Source organism: Amia ocellicauda, chromosome 7, assembly GCF_036373705.1.
Source record: "Amia ocellicauda isolate fAmiCal2 chromosome 7, fAmiCal2.hap1, whole genome shotgun sequence".
NCBI classification, from domain to species: Eukaryota; Metazoa; Chordata; class Actinopteri; order Amiiformes; family Amiidae; genus Amia; species Amia ocellicauda.
The window spans coordinates 38,807,838-38,822,933 of record NC_089856.1 but is presented as its reverse complement, the minus strand read 5'-3'; the positions used below and the strand labels follow the sequence as shown (position 1 = coordinate 38,822,933).

The 15,096-nt window shown below is 36.9% G+C and overlaps 2 protein-coding genes across 2 annotated transcripts; both read right to left on the bottom strand.

Moving 5' to 3' along the window:
- Positions 1 to 1,007: 1,007 nt before the first annotated feature.
- On the bottom strand, positions 1,008 to 4,505 carry LOC136754146 (extracellular calcium-sensing receptor-like). Its single transcript, XM_066710479.1, has 5 exons — positions 4,233 to 4,505; positions 3,248 to 4,057; positions 2,901 to 3,128; positions 2,412 to 2,535; positions 1,008 to 1,921 (listed from the first exon to the last, which is right to left on the bottom strand). Exons 1-5 carry the CDS (start codon positions 4,488 to 4,490, stop codon positions 1,008 to 1,010), a joined length of 2,334 nt encoding a protein of 777 aa, XP_066566576.1. The 5' UTR covers positions 4,491 to 4,505.
- A 1,489-nt stretch (positions 4,506 to 5,994) lies between these two features.
- LOC136753929 (extracellular calcium-sensing receptor-like) lies at positions 5,995 to 11,254 on the bottom strand. The gene is made up of 6 exons (XM_066710309.1): positions 11,061 to 11,254; positions 10,462 to 10,750; positions 9,553 to 10,368; positions 9,154 to 9,381; positions 8,804 to 8,927; positions 5,995 to 6,896 (listed from the first exon to the last, which is right to left on the bottom strand). Exons 1-6 carry the CDS (start codon positions 11,252 to 11,254, stop codon positions 5,995 to 5,997), a joined length of 2,553 nt encoding a protein of 850 aa, XP_066566406.1.
- Positions 11,255 to 15,096: the final 3,842 nt, after the last annotated feature.

Genomic DNA, 15,096 nt, shown 5'->3' with positions numbered 1-15,096 from the left:
ATACTGAGTATTGAGAGGGGGACAAACAATGATGGCATATGTTCAATTTCAGTGAAATAATAATACATTTTTTAATTGATTTGATATGGAAATACATGTTGATAGCACTTGAATCAAGGCACATTATACAACAAAAGATGAAACGTAGCAGGTGCCTGAACTTTCACATTATTATTATTATTATTATTATTATTATTATTATTATTAATTACTAAACTACCCCTGCTGCTTCTAATGGCAATAATAATATTGATCTGTGGTTGCTATAAACAGACTGGGAGGCAGTGAAGAGACAGTGGCAGGTACAGGGATGGCAGTAATATTAGGCAGTAGAACTGGCAAACAACAGGAGCTCCAGGGACTGCTTAGGCCCATGGCTGGAAGATGATTTTAGAGAAACAATGGTGATGTGCTTAACACTTTAACACTTTTCTGCCAGTGTCAAAAAGATTTCTGTCTGGCCTACAATATATGGAATGGTATTTGTCACTGGCTCTGTATTTCTGTATGTTACTGATCTGAAATATTATAAGAGGTGGTTTTCTGTCACAGGGATTTCATATAGCCTATTTGTTTGTGTAACACTAATGTGCTTTCAACACTATAATACTACTACTACTACTACTACTAATAATATTAATAATAATAATAATAATAATAATAATAATAATAATAATAATAATAATAATAATAATAATAAACAATAATAATTCACATTTATATATATTTTAAAAGTTTTAGTCTGACAAACTGCTTTTCAGTTGCAGTTGGTATTTCAATATTACGGATGCAATTATTGAAAGTCTTTACATTTGTACAGTATTATTATGGAACATTACAAGAGATTGACATATTAATTTTATTTGCAATGTAATAAATGCCATGCAGTGATAAAGTATATTTAACTATAAATACATTAGTATAAACTGATATTTGGTATTTGTCAAAATTTTCAAATTGTATTATGAATATATGAATTTCATACACATACTTTTAGAGGGTTTTGTTCAGAGAGATTTGGAGGACATTTTACCCATTATATGCCTTTTTGTGTTTTTCCCAGGCTTTAATAAAATAATGTAACATTTTGGCATAAAAATACAAAAAAGTAACCCAAAACTAGAAGCTAAAATGGCAAATATTTCCACAGCTACAGTGAACTTCCCAGGAGAGCTGATATAAGCTGGGATAAAGGTGATCCAGACTGCACAGAATATGAGCATGCTGAATGTGATGAATTTGGCTTCATTGAAGTTATCAGGCAGTTTACGAGCCAGAAAAGCCAGCACAAAGCACATGGCAGAGAGGAATCCAATATACCCTAACACAGCCCAGAATGCACCTGTAGATCCCAGGTCACACTCTAGAATGATTCTGTCTTTATAGTATTTCATATTTTGATTTGGAAAAGGGGGGGATAGAATCAACCACAGGGTGCATATTAAAGCCTGAATGAATGTAAAAGCAAAAATACTTAACCTCTGCTGTGTGGGCCCAAACCATTTCATAATATTACTGCCTGGCAGTGTAGCCCTGAAGGCCATTAACACCACTATGGTTTTCAACAGAACACAAGAGATGCACAGGACAAATGTGATGCCAAATGCTGTGTGGCGCAACATACAGGACCACTCAGAGGGCTGGCCAATGAAAGTAAGTGAGCAAAGGAAGCACAGAGTTAATGAGAAGAGCAGGAGGAAACTGAGCTCAGAGTTATTGGCTCTGACTATTGGAGTATCCTTGTGTTTAAAGAATACCAAAGCAATAGCTATTGTTAAACATGTGCCAAGTACTGATAACATCACCAATAATATTCCCATGATTTCTTCAAATGACAGGAGTTCGATGGTCTTCAGTATGCACCAGTCTCTTTGCTCATTCGGCAAGTATTCCAGAGGACATTTAGTGCAGTCAACTGAGTCTGCAAGAAATGAAACGCACACACAAATGTATATATATATATATATATCATTTTCAGTAACCCTTATGTTTGTCTGATGTGTGTATTATTATTATTATTATTATTATTATTATTATTATTATTATTATTATTATTATTATTATTATTATTATTATTATTAATGTATTTGTGTGTATTGGTCTTCTTATTGCCAGGGAAACTAATAATAATTTTAAAACACCAACTAAGAAACAAAATGTACAAATTAACTGTGAGGGAAAAGTGTAGACACATTATTTTCTAATATGTTGCTTTTAATGCCACTTTAAAAACAAGCCTGGTTTTAGCTTTATACCAAACTAGTGAGAATTAATTAATTGATTGAATTCCATGCAAATTAAAATGTTGCCAATTGTGAGCGTAGTCACTAGGAGCCATAGTGACACAGAGCTCAAATTAGTTAGTATGCAGTGGAACAACAACAAGGCAATTTAAACTGATTTTACACTACCTGTTTCATTGCTGATCTCTCCTTCAGCACATGGTACACAGTCAAAGCAGCAGACAGGCCTTCCCTTCTGACCTGCCTTACGAGTGCCTGGGGGACAGCTCTCACTGCACACTGACACTGGCACCTTAGACACAACAGGGATTTTTATATTATTTAGATTGTTTGTTATTGCTGTTGTTGTTGCTGTAATGTTGCTGGACATTTTTGTAACATTTGTATACTGGTTCCATAATGCCCAGAGAGAATGTAAAAATCAGTTTCAAATCAGTTTCAATAAATATTAGTGGTAATAGAGCAAGACAAATAAAGTTGAATTACAATTAACAATGAAAAAACACACACAGCTTTAAAGCTATTATTACATCACTACAAAACCCATTATTTTAATAATGCACTTAATTTATCTCACACTTTTTAGTGTTTAATCATGTCCTCTTTTTAATAAAGCATGGTAGAAGTTGTTGCTTTTTCATATGTGTTCAGCCTTACCCAGTCCTGATTTTGTGCCCAGACGATGGTTATGTTATTCAGTGCTAGCTGACGATTTTGTGGTAAAGATGCATCACAGTAACCTACTATGACAAACTCAATCATGCCATCTTTAGTCAGCTGCCAGTTTAATAAATCGTATTTGGCTGCAGGATCTCCATTTTCATCAAAGAAGACTTCTTCCCCATTTTTATTGGAGAAATGCACTCTTTTCAAATAGTGAAGTACCTGAAATGAGACCATAGTTTACAGCGGATTAAGTAGTCTAAGCATAACAAACAAAAATAAATAATCAAATTAACAATACAAGAATTTGTTCTGTTCCAATTTGGTCCACAGCAACTTACCTTCCATGGTTCAGTCTCTAGTTTGTTTATGCATGTCTTATTAACAAAAGGTCCTTGTCCGTTTTTGCACATATACATATCATGTAGGGCATGAGCTACAGAGTATACGGCTTTGTAGACATTATTGGCATTTTGCAATTCAGATACATCAGTGTATTGGTTATGTACTTCAGTTAAATCTTCATTTCCTGTGCATAGATTTGTGTTTTCTGTGTTGCCTTTTTTAGCCAGAGTACATCTGAATATTGTTTCCCACAACTCATTAAAAATGGTTATATTGTTTGACGGACGGACATTCAATAAGAATTCTTTCAGTCCTCCGATTTTGGCCTTAGGGATTGCAAAGCCCATTGATCCACTCAGAATATGACTCCATTCTCCAGGAACAATTTCTGAATTAGAAATCCAAGATTCACTGCCTATCCACTGCAAACCAGTAACATTCTGCACAGCTAATTCTTTTAGCAAAACCTCCATATCTAGGTAAGAGACAAAAGCTACAATAACCTTTGAGCTAGACTTCTTTATAGTGTCAACAATTCTCAATATGTTCTCCTTTGTGTTTGTTCTGAAGAAAGCTTCTGAGTATTCTACACAAACTCCCTCTTGCTGAGCAGCTTGCATGAAAGTAGCCATTCCACTGTTGCCATAGTCATTGTCACTCCTAATGGCCCCAACCCAGGTCCATCCAAAGTACTTGACAAGCTGTGCCAGGGCTCTGCTTTGGTAATAGTCACTGGGGATGGTTCTAAGAAATGAAGGAAATATTTTTTTGTTGCTTAGACATGCACAGGTAGCAAAGTGACTGATCTACAAAGGGGGAGAAAAAATGTAGAGAAATGCTTTCACTTTTAAAATGAACTTTGTTTCATCATCACTGCAAGCTTGTGAATGCTGTAATTCGGTCCTGCATTGGCCTATACAGTTTAGATCTCTAGATATATTGATTTTTAAAAGATAATTAATTGCTTTGTGAAACTCTTACCACAGGTATCTGAAAAGGTCCAACAGATGTAGATACTCCTATGGTTGGTGTTGATGAAGTCTCTGCTATAATGGCTTGAACTGTATCTGGTCTGGTGCAGGACGTGCCAGAGTGAGTTTCCTCCAGTCCATTGATTAAAGCTAGTGCTGCTTTTATAGCCAGTGCTACAGAGCCACAAGAATCATAGATCTTATATCCCAGTGAAATGCCAGGAAGAATCTCAGTGCTGTTGTTTACTTCTTCTATGGCAAAAACCATGGTCTGTGCATTTTGAAATTCTCTGAAGCTTAAACTAGGAGAAAGAGGCACATAAAAGACACTTTTTTAAATGTTCTCAGTTAGTTGACGTTGAAGGCCTAACGTATCTGTGTTGTGTGTTTTTAAAGTTTGACTTACCTTTTGCATTTCGGTGTCTCTGGCACAGTTTGAAAAGTAACTTGAGCACTATACCAACTGTTATGGAAAGAAAAGATCCCTCCAATTATAATATCTCCATCTTTCGATAAATGTGGATTTTCAGGTTTTCCTTGCAGTCTACACAAGGGCTCCTCTGCTCTTGTTAAAAGTGCTACCAGAGTTATAGATAAGAGCAGCATTGCAGGGTGATGATCCTGATCAAATCCCAAAGAGTTATGTTTGTGAGGTTTTATAGTAGCCTTGGAGTCACAGGTGATTATGTTGAAGATGGTTTTATTCTCAGTGGTACACAAAAGATGTCACAGTGCGTCACGTAAAATCATTTGCAAGTAGAATTCTGATTTTAGCTTTTGTTAATATGGCTTATTACTTTCATGTCAACAGAACGTTGATATCAAATTATTAGTATGGATAGTATATTTGGTAACCTTGTTTTGAGATAACATGGAGTTGGGGGTGGAGATTGACACAGCACGTTTTCTTTATGTTTTTTTTTACATTTATTTTGACAGCATAACATTCATTTCTCAAGGGAACATGTTTTTCAATCTAAACTGTAGAAGCATATTCATAGGTTTTTGATGGAATGAGAACTATATGCTATTTAAACTAATAAGTGAAATCTGTCAAAGACATGAAAATTAAATTTGAATGGTAAGAGCTAAAATAAAATAATAATGATGAAAAAACAAACAATCTGAATACAGTTTTTACAGAGGTTGAACCAGTTTTAATTATTATTAATATTATTACATTGCTGTATTGCACTGGGATGTTCATGCATTATAAAAAGCAATGATCTTATTAAACACTCATAGAAACTGAATTTGCACGGACTTTATACATTTTCAGGACCACACACAATCATGAAGCTCAAATTGTACTAAAAACTTAATTAACCATCATGAGTGATTTCAGAATCTAACAATAGACCACTTTTTTATATATATACATTATTATCATTTAATGTATTTTTGGTTATAACATACTTTATTTTATCTGTAATAAGTGTGTATATTTTGTTTTCATTGTGTCCCTTAGTGATTTCATTTATATAGAAAATCAAACAAAGATCTTAACAAAAAAGAATGCCACATTCATAATCTGTGACCCCACAGTAACACCCCCTTTCTATAATGCAATATCTTGATGCAATAAATGTAATTTAATTAAGCCAGAGTATTTATGTATTGTGGGGGGAAAAAAGGAAACAATTCGAAATAAAGTAAAATCTGCCTGGGTAATTTAGTAGCAGTTTTCATCCAGCAGAGGGTGGGATTGTTCTGTGTTTTAGTGTGCTTATACAGCTTTTTCTTATTTAAAAACACATGTCCTTTGGTAAGCATTATGTGGATTTTCCCATTATATGTTTTTTTGTATTCTTCTCAGGCTTAAGAATCATTAGATAACATTTTGGCATAAAAATACAAAAAAGCAAACCAGAACTTGAAGCCAAGATTGCAAATATTTCCACAGCTACACTGAACTTCCCAGGAGAGCTGATATAAACTGGGATAAAGGTGATCCAGACTGCACAGAATATGAGCATGCTGAATGTGATGAATTTGGCTTCATTGAAGTTATCAGGCAGATTACGAGCCAGAAAAGCCAGCACAAAGCACATGGCAGAGAGGAATCCAATATACCCTAACACAGCATAAAACCCCACTGCTGATCCTACATCACACTCTAGAATGATTTTTGCTTTGTAGTATTTTGTATTTTTGTGAGGAAAAGGAGGAGATATTGTCAGCCAAAGGACACAAATCAGGACCTGTATGAGTGTGAAAGCAAGAACACTTAACCTCTGCTGTGTGGGCCCAAACCATTTCATAATATTATTGCCTGGCAGTGTAGCCCTGAAGGCCATTAACACCACTATTGTTTTCCCCAGAACACAAGAGATGCACAGGACAAATGTGATGCCAAATGCTGTGTGGCGCAACATACAGGACCACTCAGAGGGCTGGCCAATGAAAGTAAGTGAGCAAAGGAAACACAGAGTTAATGAGAAGAGCAGGAGGAAACTGAGCTCAGAGTTATTGGCTTTAACAACAGGTGTATCTCTAAAATAATAGAATGCAAAGGCTGTACTGATGGTAAGACAAGCTCCTATTAAAGAAAATAAGACTAATAACATTCCCATAGTTTCTCTATATGACAAAAATTCGATCTCCTTTAAGACACATTCATCTCTTCTCTCATTGGACCAGTTTTGAAAGGGACACTTCTCACAATCAACAGAATCTGGAGTTTAAAAAAAGAAAAAAAAAACAGTTTAATAATTTGTTTAATTTGTACAATATGAGTTTACATGTTAAGGTGGATTAGAATAACAAGGATATCTGGCATGTTAGTGAGACAGCAATCAGTTCAGATGAATTATGTGACGTGGGTTACAAATTTTGTGAAACAATGTAATCTTTAAATTCAATTAACTCTTTGATCTAAACCCCATTGTTTTCAACCCGCCGTTGGGTTGAGATATATCTATTATAACAGTGGCATTATTATAGCCAGAAACATCACATTTGTATCACTGGAAATTATAGGGCTTTCAAATGATAACAAGATTCTTAAGATCGGATGTTGCTGTGTGGAGATATTGGCTTGCAAAGTAGGGAAAACATTTACTACATAATACAAAAAAAAAACCTCCTTCAGTTTTTATCCAATTGTCACCCAGTGTGCTTTAAAAGTTGTATTTTGACTAGTACTTTAAGTTACAATTTTAAGAAAAATAAGTTTACATTGACATTTAGTTCATAAAATCCTAAAATGTCATAATTCATAATTCATAATTATGCTTTTATTTATCTTGGTAAATATGGTAGTGTTGCAATATAGTGTGTCTGTCACAGTTCCCTAGCCTTGACCCTCTTTCCCCACCAATGTTCCCTTGTCTTTTCCTGCTCCCTTCACTGCTTTCCTTTTTCACTCTGTCAATTAACATTCCTCCACACCCTTGTGCACTTCTGTTCCTGTCCTCTGCTCTTATTGGTCCTGCTCCTGCCTTCCTAGTTTCTGCTCTCCTTTATAAACCCCTCACTGCCCTCACTCTGGGTGAAGTGTTGTCAGCTCCACCTGCATCATCAAGTGGGGTTCTTTGTTCGCCTGGTTCCTTGCTCTCCCTAGCTCCTGTTGTGTCTCTCTCGCTCCCAGTCCTCCCTCTTTTTCTTTGTCTCTATCTCTCTCTTTGTCCTGTATCTCTGTCTCTCTTGACCACCTGGATTTCGACCTTAGCCTCTGACCTCGACCATGTCTTTGATTTCTCCTTGGCTCCTGTCTGCTCATTGTATGAGCTCTGCACTTGGGTTCTTGCTCCTAAGCTCTGCAGTCCTCCCCTGAGGCAACCGTGACAGTGTCTAATCGTGATCAACAATGCAGAAACTGATTTTGTAGTTTGTATGCTTTCGTTTGTGTTCATTTTCATTTGGAACAAATTTTCTATAAACTTTTCTGCCTAGGCTATTTTTTTTTTTTCAAATGTGCATTGTTCTTCATTACTTATGTAATGTTCACCCAATATCTTCTCCAAATTTCAATATGAGTGGTATTTTAACTAAAAATTTTCAAAAAAATATTTCCAATAAAAAGGTCAACAAGGTCTAAATTAAATCAAAACTTTGACCCACCTGCTAATAGCAAACTAAAAACCTGTACATTATAGCAGTTACATATCTGATTAGAAGAAAGTGGTATCTAAATAAAAATGAAGCCGCAACTGAGTACAGTTCTGTAGTTTTCTATTAGCGGGTGGGTCAAATTTTTGATTTAATCCCAGCCTTGGTAGTACTGTAATATAGTTTGTCTAATATATGGAGAATATTATAGCATAGGTTTTCTAGTTTCATTTGATAAGTGTCACATACCTGTACTCAACATAGGCAATTTCACAATAAACAAATAAAAATAACCCATGCATGCAGAGCATGTCAAATAACATACATTATTTTTTTGACAGAAGGATATATAATACAACCAGAATTCTTTGATAATATGTTGCTTTTAATGACATTAATTTAGATGGAATTCCTTTCAAATATACTTAATGGTGAGGATAGTCAATAGGAGCCATAGTGACACAGAGAGCTTAAATTAGTTCAGTATGCAGTGGAACAACAACAAGGCAAATTCAACTGATTTTACACTACCTGTTTCATTGCTGATCTCTCCTTCAGCACATGGTACACAGTCAAAGCAGCAGACAGGCCTTCCCTTCTGACCTGCCTTACGAGTGCCTGGGGGACAGCTCTCACTACACACTGACACTGGCACCTTGACATCAATGGAAAATACAAACATTAGCATACATACATATGTAGCAAACTTAATATTAAGTAAATTGTATGTAATTGTATTTTTTACATAAGTTGATGTAGAATCATCCATTGATTACCATATGTAATGCTAAATAAATGTAGCTTTACAATTAGACATTCTAGAATTAGCCACATTATAAATTATAAAATGTATTTATTATTATGAAATAGGATCATTTTACCTTATCCTGATCACCTCCCCAGATGATGCTAACATTGTTCATAATGAACTGTTGTCCTTTTGGCAGAGATGCATCATAGTACCCAATTGTGACAAATCGTGTGTCACCTTCTGTATTGCTTTGTAAACTTATTAGCTCATATCTGGCTGATGGATCACCACTGCGGTCAAAAAACACTTTCTCTCCACTTTTTGTTGTGAAGTTCACTGATTGTAGATAATGTAACACCTGCAAGGTAGAGGCATCCAGTTCCACATATACATCAGTGAAACAATGCACTCACTGGGGAGAGTTCCTCAGTTTTTCACTCAACTTAAAATGTTTCTAAATACATTAAAAATATTCTAAATTATTGATAGAATTTTGAAATTATAGAATATTAAAGATGTTCTCTCTTACCTGCCATGGTTCTGTGTTCATCTTATTTGCACAAGTTTTATTAACAAAAGGTCCGTGGCCGTGCTCACATGCATGCAGATTGTGCAGTGCATGTGCAACAGCATACACGGCTTTGTAGACATTGTTGTGGAATCTGAGTTCAGACACATCAGTGAACTGGTTATCTACATCTCTTAAATGCTCAGATCCATTACAAGGTCTTGTATGTTTTGTGAGGACTTGTGGATTCAGAGAGCAACTGAACACAGTTTCCCAAAAGTCCTTCAGAAATGTGCTCTCAGGCGAATCAGCTGGGTGGAGATCAAGTAAAAAATCTTTCAGACCTGGGATCTCTGCCTTGCTGACAGCAAAGCCGATTGTGCCTTTGAGAACTTCATAACCATCGCCCAGTGCCAAGGACTTCTCTGTAATCCACGCATCGCTGCCTATCCACTGAAAACCTGTGATATTCTGATGCAGCATTTCTTCTACCAAAACACTGATTTCAATGTGTGACATGAAAGCTACAATCACCTTTGAGGTGGAATGTTTTAAAATATCTACTATTCTAAGAAGCTTGTGTTTTGGCCCAGTCCTAAGAAATGCCTCTGAATACTCAGTACACACCCCCTCTTCTTGAGCAGCCTGTAAAAATGTTGCCATCCCATTGTTGCCATAATCATTGTCACTTCTAATGGCCCCAACCCAGGTCCATCCAAAGTGCTTGACAAGCTGTGCCAGGGCTCTGCTTTGGTAATAGTCACTGGGGATGGTTCGGAAGAATGAAGGGAACTCTTTTCTGTTGCTCAGACATGCACAGGTAGCAAAGTGACTTATCTGTGTAAAAGAGAATTACAATTACATATACTAATGTATTAATTTAAATACATATAATTATGAGACATAGTTAGAATAATTAATGTTTCTCACCACTGGCACAAGAAACCTTCCAATTATTCTTGCAAATCCAATTGTTGGTGTGGATCCTGAGTGTCCTATGATAGCCTGGACTGTAGCTGGTTTGGTGCAGGACTTGTTGATGACTGTTTCCTCTTGCCCATTCACTAGATCCAAGGCAGCTCTTAATACATCCATAGAACCGCAATCGTTATAGATCTTATAGCCAAGGGAAACATGGGGGAGGATCGCTGTGTTTTTATTGATTTCTTCTAAAGTGAAGATCATTGTTTCAGCAAATTGAAATTCTCTGAAATTCAAGCTGAGGAAAGTACAACATTTGTGTTTTACCTGTATGACAACAAATAGCAATACAAAATATACAATTTCTATATAAGGAATCACAAAAGATTCATTGCAATTTATATGAAAAAAATATTTTATTACAGATAAATGTAATCAATTGCAATGAAAAATCTAGAGACATAGTGAAAACATATTTAAAAAAACACTGACACTTAAATCAAACTTAGTTTTTTATTTTCATTGCTGTAATACTCAATGTTCTGCTTAATTCATCCTCCTTCAGTTGATACAAAACAATAGACTGTGATATGCTGGAACATACTTACTCCTTGCATTTTGGTCGATCTGGCATTGACTCAAAATTGTATGTTTTACCATCAAGCCCAGAGCGGAATGAAAAGATTCCTCCTATGATGATGTCTCCATCCTTTGATAGTTCAGGTAGTTGTGGTCTGCTCTGTAACCTACAGACAGGTTCTTCCGCCTTAATCAGCAGCGCAATCAGTACAAAAAACAGCATTTCAGAAGACTAAGACAATACAGTGGCACAATACTGCAATGTTTGCCTTTATATGGTATCATGTGTAGCAGGTGCTTCAGTTCAGTTGTCATGCTCAGGTGAATTTTTAAAGTGTCTCAGGAGAGAGAGGGGCAAAAGGTAATCAACACAGATCTGGGCCACTGTGGATATTTTTTGTTACTGTTTTGAAGTTGTTTTTTTGAAAAAAAATTAGTGTTTTTTTAGTTGATTTAAAATTTGACATTAGTTGTCTTTTCACTAGACTTAATATATTACATGTTAGGTTTTAGGTTACTGAGGAGCAGCATCGTGCACAGAGTTTGTTCGATTGTGACTCATACTGTTCAGAAAATTATATTTTATAGGAGTCAAAGTGAGTCTTGAAACAAGAAACATTGTAAAAAAATATAATTGTACAAGAGGATTTTGAAAAGAAATAAAGTACATTTATTAAAATAATCATGGAAACATAACCACTGGCACATGGGCCACAAACTACAAAACAGTGAAACCAGTGAACAGCATTGGAGGCACAGGCAGACTTAATTTATATATGCTTGTCTTTGTCATGGTCCCCTAGCACTCCCCCTCTATCCCCACTAGGGGCCGCCATTTCCCTGCCTTCTCCCTGCTCTCATCATTCAATCAGTCTGTTTACATTCCGTACACCCTTGTGCACTCTTGTTTCCACCCTCTGTTCCCATTCGCCCTGCACCTCCCAAGCCTGGTTTCCTGTTCCCTTATAATCCACTCACTTCCCTCAGTCGGGGCGAAGTTTTGTCAGTTCACCCTGCAATCCTGAGCATTCTCCTTGTGTCCTCTCCCGTAGCCTTGTTTCCCCATGCCTGGTATTCTCTAGCCTGACTTCCCGACCACGCTTCTGTCTCTTCCTTGCTTGCTCTGTTCGCCCGATCCCACGACCCTCTCCAGTGACCACGACCATGACCACGTCTGTGCCCAGCCCTTGTTTGCCCTGCTTTGCCGGTACCCGACCCACGCCTGTCCAACCATCCCACGATCCAGCACTGCACTTGGGTCCCCAGTTCCTGAGTCCCCCCGTGAAACGTGACAGTCTTATGTATTAATCTTAAAACATGATTATATATATATGTACACCAATCAGCCATAACATTATGACCACCTGCCTAATATTGTGTAGGTCCCAAAACAGCCCTGACCCATCAAGGCATGGACTCCACTAGACCTCTGAAGGTGTGCTGTGGTATCTGGCACCAAGACGTTAGCAGCAGATCCTTTAAGTCCTGTAGGTTGTGAGGTGGGGCCTCCATGGATTGGACTTGTTTGTCCAGCACATCCCACAGATGCTTGATTGGATTGAGATCTGGGGAAAATTCAACACCTTGTACTCGATTCATCAGACCAGGCCACCTTCTTCCATTGCTCCATGGTCCAGTTCTGATACTCACATACCCATTTTATGAGCTTTCGGCAGTGGACAGGGGTCAGCATGGGCACCCTGACTGGTCTGCGGCTACACAGCCCCATACGCAACAAAATGCGATGCACTGTGTGTTCTGACACCTTTCTATCAGAACCAGCATTCACTTTTTCAGCTATTTGAGCTACAGTAGATCGTCTGTTGGATTGGACCACACGGGCCAGCCTTCACTCCCCACATGCATCAATGAGCCTTGGCCGCCTATGACCCTGTCGCCGGTTCACTGCTTTTCCTTCCTTGGACCACTTTTGATAGGTAGTGACCACTGCAGACCGGGAACACCCCACAAGAGCTGCAGTTTTGGAGATGTTCTGACCCAGTTGTCTAGCCTCACAATTTGGCCCTTGTCAAAGTCACTCAGATCCTTACGCTTGCCCATTTTTCCTGCTTCTAACACATCAACTTTGAGGACAAAATGTTCACTTGCTGCCTAATATATCCCACCCACTGACAGGTGCCATGATAACGAGATTATCAGTGTTATTCACTTCACCTGTCAGTGGTCATAATGTTATGGCTGATCGGTGTATATATATATATATATATATATATATATATATATATATATATATAATCAGACATTAACAACAGACAGCCTTGCAATAGCATATTGATTATTGAGAAGGGGACTCTACAGCCTTAACAAATATGAAGTATATACATGTGAAACAATCATACGTTTATTTATATAGATTTTATGCGGAAATACATTTTGATAGCACTTAAATCAAGGCATATTAAACATCAACAGTTTTAAGAAACAATGTAGCAGGTGTCTGAATTATTATTATTATTATTATTATTATTATTATTATTATTATTATTATTATTATTATTATGAACTAAACAATTACTAAAGTATTCCTGCTACTTCTAATGATAATAATAATATTGATCTGTGGTTGCTATAAACACACTGGGGGGGGGGCAGTGAAGAAACATTGGCAGGTACAGAGATAATAATATGAGGAGGAGCTCCAGGGGCTGGTATATATGGCAAGCCAAATTATAATTTAGAGATATATTTAATTCATTTAAAGATATCTTCAAATATTTAAAGATGTCTAAACATCATTTAAACATATCTTCAAATCAATTAGAGATATCTGCAAATCATTTAAAGATAGCTAATTTAAAAGTACATTTAGAGATATCTCTAAATGATATACATATATCTTGAAATCATTTAGAGATATCTGCAAATTACTTCCTGTTCATTTAGAGATATCTTCAAATCACTAGGTGTATGTAGTCCAAGATTATCACTTCCTGTTAACTTGTTAATTAATTTCTGTGTAACTGAATGAGGAAACAGCCAAAATACAGAAAGTAATTTGAAGATATTTTGAAATGATTTGCAGATATCTCTAAATGAACAGGAAGTCAATTGAAGATATTACAAAATTATTTAGAGATATCTCAAAATTAATAATAAGTCATTTACAGATATCTCTAAATGAATTGCAGATATCTCTAAATGATTTGCAGATATCTCTAAATCATTTAAAGATATCTTCAAATCATTTTGAGATATCTTCAAACGAAAGGATACACACAGTTTAGGAGGGACAGGCAAAATCGAAGAGGTGGTGGGGTAGCATTACACTCACCTAAAGGATTATTAGGAACACCTGTTCAATTTCTCATTAATGCAATTATCTAACCAACCAATCACATGACAGTTGCTTCAATGCATTTAGGGGTGTGGTCCTGGTAAAGACAATCTCCTGAACTCCAAACTGAATGTCTGAATGGGAAAGAAAGGTGATTTAAGCAATTTTGAGCGTGGCATGGTTGTTGGTGCCAGACGGGCCGGTCTGAGTATTTCACAATCTGCTCAGTTACTGGGATTTTCACGCACAACCATTTCTAGGGTTTACAAAGAATGGTGTGAAAAGGGAAAAACATCCAGTATGCGGCAGTCCAGTGGGCGAAAATGCCTTGTTGATGCTAGAGGTCAGAGGAGAATGGGCCGACTGATTCAAGCTGATAGAAGAGCAACTTTGACTGAAATAACCACTCGTTACAACCGAGGTATGCAGCAAAGCATTTGTGAAGCCACAACATGTACAACCTTGAGGCGGATGGGCTACAACAGCAGAAGACCCCACCGGGTACCACTCATCTCCACTACAAATAGGAAAAAGAGGCTACAATTTGCACAAGCTCACCAAAATTGGACAGTTGAAGACTGGAAAAATGTTGCCTGGTCTGATGAGTCTCGATTTCTGTTGAGACATTCAGATGGTAGAGTCAGAATTTGGCGTAAACAGAATGAGAACATGGATCCATCATGCCTTGTTACCACTGTGCAGGCTGGTGGTGGTGGTATAATGGTGTGGGGGATGTTTTCTTGGCACACTTTAGGCCCCTTAGTGCCAAT